The sequence below is a fragment of the Nanorana parkeri genome, unplaced genomic scaffold (genome assembly GCF_000935625.1).
Source record: "Nanorana parkeri isolate BGI_ZX_2015 unplaced genomic scaffold, ASM93562v1 scaffold81, whole genome shotgun sequence".
Lineage (NCBI taxonomy): Eukaryota > Metazoa > Chordata > Amphibia > Anura > Dicroglossidae > Nanorana > Nanorana parkeri.
Genome location: NW_017306349.1, coordinates 325,683 through 332,553, shown reverse-complemented (window position 1 = coordinate 332,553; position 6,871 = coordinate 325,683). Strand labels below are relative to the sequence as shown.

The window sequence follows — 6,871 nt, the reverse complement described above, 5'->3', positions numbered from 1 at the left end:
GCGGGTTTGGTAACATATTTACAGGTCTTGACCCTCCCCCCCCCGCCTGTGACTGGACAGCAACATTGTAACCTTCTAGCAAGTAAGTGAATAGTTCCTTAAAAAAAGCCGTCCTTGAGGTACAGTCAGTGACTTTGTCTAGGCTGAGATGATGTCATCAGTCTGCTGCAGGCAGGAGGAAGCATTTCCTCAGTCTCCCCTCCCCCAGTGATCAGTCTGCTGCAGCCAGGAGGAAGCATTTCCTCAGTCTCCCCTCCCCCAGTGATCAGTCTGTACATTGTCTCCCCTCCCCCCTGGATGTATATAAATGACTTTCTCCTTCTGGTTCTTCTCTTATCTTATGGAGGAAGTTGAGGAGAAGCCGACCACAGACTGCGCTGTCATGGAGGAGATATCGCCATAGTGACCATCGGGTTGCAAAGGGAGGGCGGAGCTACTGAGAAGAGACTTTTATTTATAACCCCGCGCAGTTCTCGGAATGAGGACGCCGCATCCGGAATACTATCGTCCATACGGGTACTGAGCACCAATGAACCGTTGGACATTTCCCCTTTAATTGGCGTCCGCCATCTTTTGTCTCGTCACGCATCGCTCATCCCTACACTGCAACTTTGTATTAAACGTTAGATAGAGCGGGGGAGGAGGGTCAGACCCCCTGTTGGGTTTTTATTGCTGGGACTTCGGTCTGGAGCTCTCATTAGAATTGTATATCAAGGGGCCTATTTATAAACTATCCGCAGGGCCGGCCACCAATCTGCGAATGTTCCATCTGTGCGGAGAGACACCCCGGAACAAATCTTATTTCATTGTTTCTTTGCAAAGAAATGTGTTTTTTTTCCAATTTGTATTGTTTTTCCATGTAATGCCTCATTATGGCCACCAGATGGCACTGAGAGGCATAGAAAATACATACTTATGTCCTGTGCTCCTTTACCTCCGTCTAGTGGCCATAATGTGGTATAATACATACTTATTTCCTGTGCTCCTTTACCTCCATCTAGTGGCCATAATGTGGTATTGCAGGGCCCTCCTGACCATCTTGTCTTGAATTGTATTGTGATTGTAATGTCTTCCTTATATTGTAAAGTGCTGAGCAAACTGTTGGCGCTATATAAATCCTGTATAATAAGAAAAATTATCCTTAAACGTAAATATACTAAGATGGTTCCTTCTTATACTTCCTATAAATACTTATTTCCTGTGCTCCTTTACCTCCATCTAGTGGCCATAATGTGGTATTACATTACTTTCCACCTAAAGAGAAACTATACTAAAACCTTTGTTCTTATACTTCCTAATAAATACTTATTTCCTGCACTCCTTGGCTCCCTCTAGTGGCTATAATGGGGTATAATACATACTTATTTCCTGTGCTCCTTAGCTCCATTTAGTGGCCATAATGCGGTATTACAGGGCCCTCCTGACCATCTTGTCTTGAATTGTATTGTGATTGCAATGTCTTCCTTATATTGTAAAGTGCTGAGCAAACTGTTGGCGCTACATACTTATTCCCTGTGCTCAGCTCCATCTACTGGGCATAATGGGGTATAATACATACGTATTTCCTATGCTCCCCAGCTCCTCCTAGTGGCCATAATGCGGTATAATACATACTTATTTCCTGTGCTCCTCAGCTCCGTCTAGTGGCCATAATGGGGTATAATAAATACTTATTTCCCATGCTCCTGAGCCCCACCTAGTGGCCATAATGTGGTATAACACATACTTATTTCCTGTGCTCTTCAGCTCCACCTAGTGGCCATAATGTGATATTACATGATAAAAATTGAAAATGCATTTAAAAAAAAAGGAATGTTTTGGCATATTGTTGCACAGAGCAAACGTTCGCCAATATTCACTGGGGTGACCGGCCATGGAAATTGTTTATAAACAGACCCCTTTGTGTGTCAATATTCCTCCTATATAATGCTCAGTCACCAATGACACCCTCATACGTGCCATAGATACACGGCAAACCGTGTGGATTCTCAGATGATGGTCTGTGGAGCACATTTATTCAATCTTTATTGGCAAAGCATCTCGAGGACCCTTTCTGCGTGACGACCTCTTTATTTCCAAGTATTATCCTTAGCCGTCAGTCAGCCGGAAGTGTCAAAGATACAAAGTAACAAGAAACGTTTACTGAATAGTGCCACCAGCATGTCTGAGGACCACAAGATCTCAGATGAATACTCGCCCAGAGGATAAAATTCAAAATATTAACAGTCACCTATAAAGCCATCCACAACTCCGCCCCCGGATATATCTCAGACCTGGTCTCAAAGTATCACCCACACCGTCCCCTCCGCTCATCCATTGACCTCCTGCTTTCCAGCTCCCTTGTCCACTCCTCCCATACTCGCCTCCAGGACTTCTCTAGAGTTTCTTCCATCCTCTGGAACTCTTTACCCCAACCTGTCCGTCTATCTCCCACCTTGACTGCCTTTAGGCGTTCCCTAAAGACTCATCTCTTCAGGGAAGCCTATCCCACCTCAACCTAACCGCTCAACCATCACATTCTCACATAATTAATTTCCACACAGCTACCTCCTCATGTATCACTTCCCCCTCCTCTTTCTGATTGTAAGCCCTCAGGGGCAGGGCACTCCTTACCATCCTGTCTTGAATTGTATTGTGATTGTAATGTCTTCTTGGTTTGGTTGTCACCAGGGACAGGAAGTGAGGAGAAATCTCTCCGATAGAAGTAAAACCCAACAGGGGGTCCTCGTCCTTCCACGCTCGATCCAAAAACTAAAAGTAGCTTAAAGGTAACGTCCAACAAAAATGGTATCTTTAGTGTTTGGATTGAGCGGGGGAAGGACGAGCGGTTGGTGTACAACACATACATAGACAATGTATGCTTCTTTTCCCTTTACCTTTGCCCCACAGAAGACACGGCGCCCTCCTTATAGTTCCAAAGCCGTTCCACGGCGGCGATGTAGAAGGTCCTGGTGATGGCATCACCAGAGTGAAGGAACAGCAACAGCGGGAGGAGAACCAGGGGCCCCATGGAAGATCCGCGCCGTTCTGGAGACCTCGTTACGTTCTCTTAATTTGCTGATAACATTCTTGAAAAGGAAGGAAATCCCACATCAGGAAGCCGAGGGTGTGGTGTTCGCTCGGCTGCAACTTTGATGCCTACTGCTAATAAGGAGAATTGGCACTCGAACACAACAAAAAAAACAGTGACGCAGCAATGGAAGTGCGAGGAGCCGAGTGAATAATCATTAGGGGATGGAGGAACCTGTGGTGACAGATCCCTGCAATGGGTTCCAACTCGCTTCCAGATTTACAGAGAACGCTCATAGCTTGCATCAAATCCGTACAAGTGGAATGAATACAGTCCTGATAGGTCACATTATATACACTATATTGCCAAAAGTATCTAGAAGTATCCCCCTCCAAATCATTGGATTCAGGTGTTCCAATCCCCTCCATGGCCACAGGCGTATAGGATGTTAAAAAATCAAGCGAGTTGAAACGGTCTCTATTAAAAGGAAGTGTCATCACCTAAGTAATAAATATAATATATATTAGTAATCAAAGTGATTCAGTCGCCATTACAGATCAGGTTTATTGGCAACATTTACAGACTTTCCATTGAACAGATCAAACAAAAGCAATTGAATTCGGTCACAACAACGAATGTTTCGATTGGTTTCCCCAAATTCAACTGAAAATGTAACTTTTAATGACTTCTGCCCTCTCGGAATGATTCAGCGCCTTCATAATAAGCATCTCGAGTACTTAGTAGAGTTCCCTGGTGCTGTCATGGCTGCAGACACATCACATAGCGAGTCACCAGATTCTGGGAGCATTCCTGAGGAATCTCAGCCCATTCGTGAGCAACGTGGCCCGCACCTGGGTGACACCATTGGAGGGGTGACACCAAAATGACCAAACGGCCGACAGTATCAGGAGAGGACCTGGCAGCATACCTTATCCCGCCGGGTGACTGTCCCCTGCTCTCTCTGCCGGCGTCCATCACCAAGTTGGCCGTCAGGTATCAGAAGAGTGCCGCGCGTGTGCGATGACATCATCGCGCACGTACATGGGGTGACGTCACGCGCATGCGCTGTGGCGAGTCTGCGGGGTGACACCCGGTAACCGCTCCGGGTGTCACCCAGCCTCGGGACGCCCCTGCCTGATACTTCAATGAATCCATCTTGCCTTCCATACTCTGAAGGTTTCCAGTGCCAAAGCAGCCCGAGAGCATCACCACCGAGCTTCCATCGTACTCAACCATAGACATGGAGTGTTCTGCTCAGCGTAGGCTTCCTTCTTCTTCCTCCAGACATACCGCTGACCCATAGGGGTGGAAAGTTCCGGTTTTGTTTCATCGCTCCACAGAAGAGAATCCCAAAACTTCTGCCACTCACTTATATGATTTGGAGAATATTGGAGGTGACTTTTGGGTCAGTGGTGGTGACGTCTTGGAGTTGCAGCATGCAAAGCTTCTGCTCCTTACTGTGCTCGCTGAAACCTCAGAGCCTGTGGCCACCAAGTCTTGCTGCAAGTCTCCAGAGGTTTTCTCAACTTCCCTTCTGGTTCCAGCCATTGATAACTTCCTTTTTCTGCCGCGTCCTGGTAATGTAACCACTCTTCCTTTAACTTTGAACTCTGCTTCCAGCCGGTTCTCTAAGTCAGATATAAGACTGAAGGGGAGGACGGAGGTCAGATAGAAGACTGAAGGGGAGGACGGAGGTCAGATAGAAGACTGAAGGGGAGGACGGAGGTCAGATAGAATACTGAAGGGGAGGACGGAGGTCAGATAGAATACTGAAGGGGAGGACGGAGGTCAGATTTAGGCTTCTCATAGACTTAGGGGTTCATATATAAACCTAAAGCTGGGTGAATGCCACACTGCTCTGCCCCCACTAGATGGCGCCGGGAAGCACAGGAATTTCCATAGACAATATAGAAGAATAATCAAATTTCGGGGTTTTTGTTTCATAACCAACTTTAATAACAGATGAATTATAATTTATTTCCTCCATTGGGAAGATTCCAGAACAGAGATCGGACTCCAATGATCACATACAGAACAGCTTTGTTTTTATCGTGCCGGGTTGTCGTTTTTCAAGCACAGCACCAGAAAACTCTCGTATTACAGCGTCTTTATGATCCACACAGGTCACTGTGTAGCTGGGCCGGCGCGGCCGTGCACCAGTTGTCACATGTCCCCCTGTGGTGATCGACGACTCGATGAGTCTCCGCCCCCCCCCAAACCGTTTATTCCTCGTGGATGTTGAAGAGCTTGGCTACCTCGTTCAGGTCCGCGTGTGCCTCTCCGTCTTTTATGATCTGCCAAGTAGATGAAGACAAAAAGATTCCAGGATTAAAAAGGAGAACTCTGGGGTCCCGGCTCCGCCCCCCATGCAGAATTAAAATGCTTTATTTCTAACGTTTTAATTATTTAGTGCTTTTATGTTGTCTGCTGCCATTGGCTCCATATGTATAGACATGGGCACAGCAGGGGCAGGGATCTGAGTTTCCATCACATCCATTGCATTCACAATGGGGAAATAGCAACTACATTTCCCATAATTCAATGGGAATGCACAGGCATGGGGGGGCGGAGCTCTGGGCCGGAAAAAGAACAGGGCAGGGCCAGGGAGAGCGGTTATTAGCATAGCTGCCAATCATTGGCTGTGGTTGGGTCACAATCTGGTGCTGTGGAATCGTCCGTGCCCACTCTGCACACAACCAGCAGTCATTCCTCCATAGGGACAAATCAGCGGGAACCAGTTGCATGGCCTGGAAGATGCAAGAAAGGGGGAACGGGGACCTATGTGGGGGCGGTAAAAAAAAGGAGGTTCAAGGAAAGCAGATTACTCGCTTGATTGTTTGTATTGGATTGGCTGTAGTTGCTTGCTCATGCAGGACAGAGCGACAGGTTCTCTTGCAAAGGGTCCCCCCTGTCCCGCCTCTTTTATGCTACCTTACCTGGTGCATTCCTTCTGTCACGGCCAGCGGCACTACCTTGTGCCTCCAGGTATGGTGACCTGCTCCCCTGTGACAGCGCTGGGGCTTTGTTAATCAAGTACTATCACATGACTGAAATAGTGACATTCCACAGCACCATCCCGACCACCACATTGTCTCTTAGATAAAACACGACTCCCTTGCCATACGATTCCCCCTGCTGTGCCGGGGCGGGGGCGGAAGGAGCAGATTCTGGTGTTGGACTCTTGGACTGTGTTATCTCCTCGGCATCGTGCTCGGATCGGATCCCGGTACCTGCAGTTTACACACAACACAAGAGAAAGGCTAGAAGTGCAAAAACGAGTGCGGCCAAATCACGGACGTGATGATTACGAAATTGAACCCCCGCCCCCCATGTATCCCGGGCTCATGTGGCCGTGGTGGGTGTTGGCAGCTACAGAGCATACGCTTGCTAATCTCCCTTCCATTCAATGAACCCGGAACGGAAGCGACAAGCACTTCATCACTTCCAGCTTCAGAACCGTCAGCCCCCCAGCAGCTGTGGATGAAGCTAATAAAGCAAGATCTGTGCATATGATTAGCTCCCGGGGTTTTCAGATCACGAGAGGCAGACACCATTGGAGGGAAGAAACCATCTGTAGGAGCTGGGGGGGTCCTGTTTAGAGTAATACAACGGGGGGGCTATGGAAGAGCTGGGGGGGGTTAATTATTGAACTTGTACTTTAACTCTATTGCATTACAGCATCTTAACGTCAAACACTCCCACGCTTTCTTCAGATGCCAGGACCAGGCTACACGCCCCTGCATGCCAACTGCCCATAGGCCTGAATAGGACGCATCCATACGGCACAAGGAACATCCCGTTTAAGCCTATAGGATGTTGGTGCACAGGCAGCCGGACCCTAGAATTCCACCAGCCGGACCA

General features: G+C 47.8%; 1 protein-coding gene across 1 annotated transcript in view; it reads right to left on the bottom strand.

The window, feature by feature from the left end:
* Positions 1 to 4,966: 4,966 nt before the first annotated feature.
* AIFM1 (apoptosis inducing factor, mitochondria associated 1) overlaps positions 4,967 to 6,871 on the bottom strand; it is a 13,846-nt gene continuing 11,941 nt past the window's right edge. The window contains exons 16-17 of the mRNA XM_018576954.1: positions 6,054 to 6,240; positions 4,967 to 5,365 (exon numbers count right to left, since the gene is read on the bottom strand). Of these exons, the coding sequence (XP_018432456.1) occupies positions 5,233 to 5,365; positions 6,054 to 6,240 (320 nt within the window). The 3' untranslated portion in view covers positions 4,967 to 5,232. The remainder of the gene's footprint in view (positions 5,366 to 6,053; positions 6,241 to 6,871) is intronic.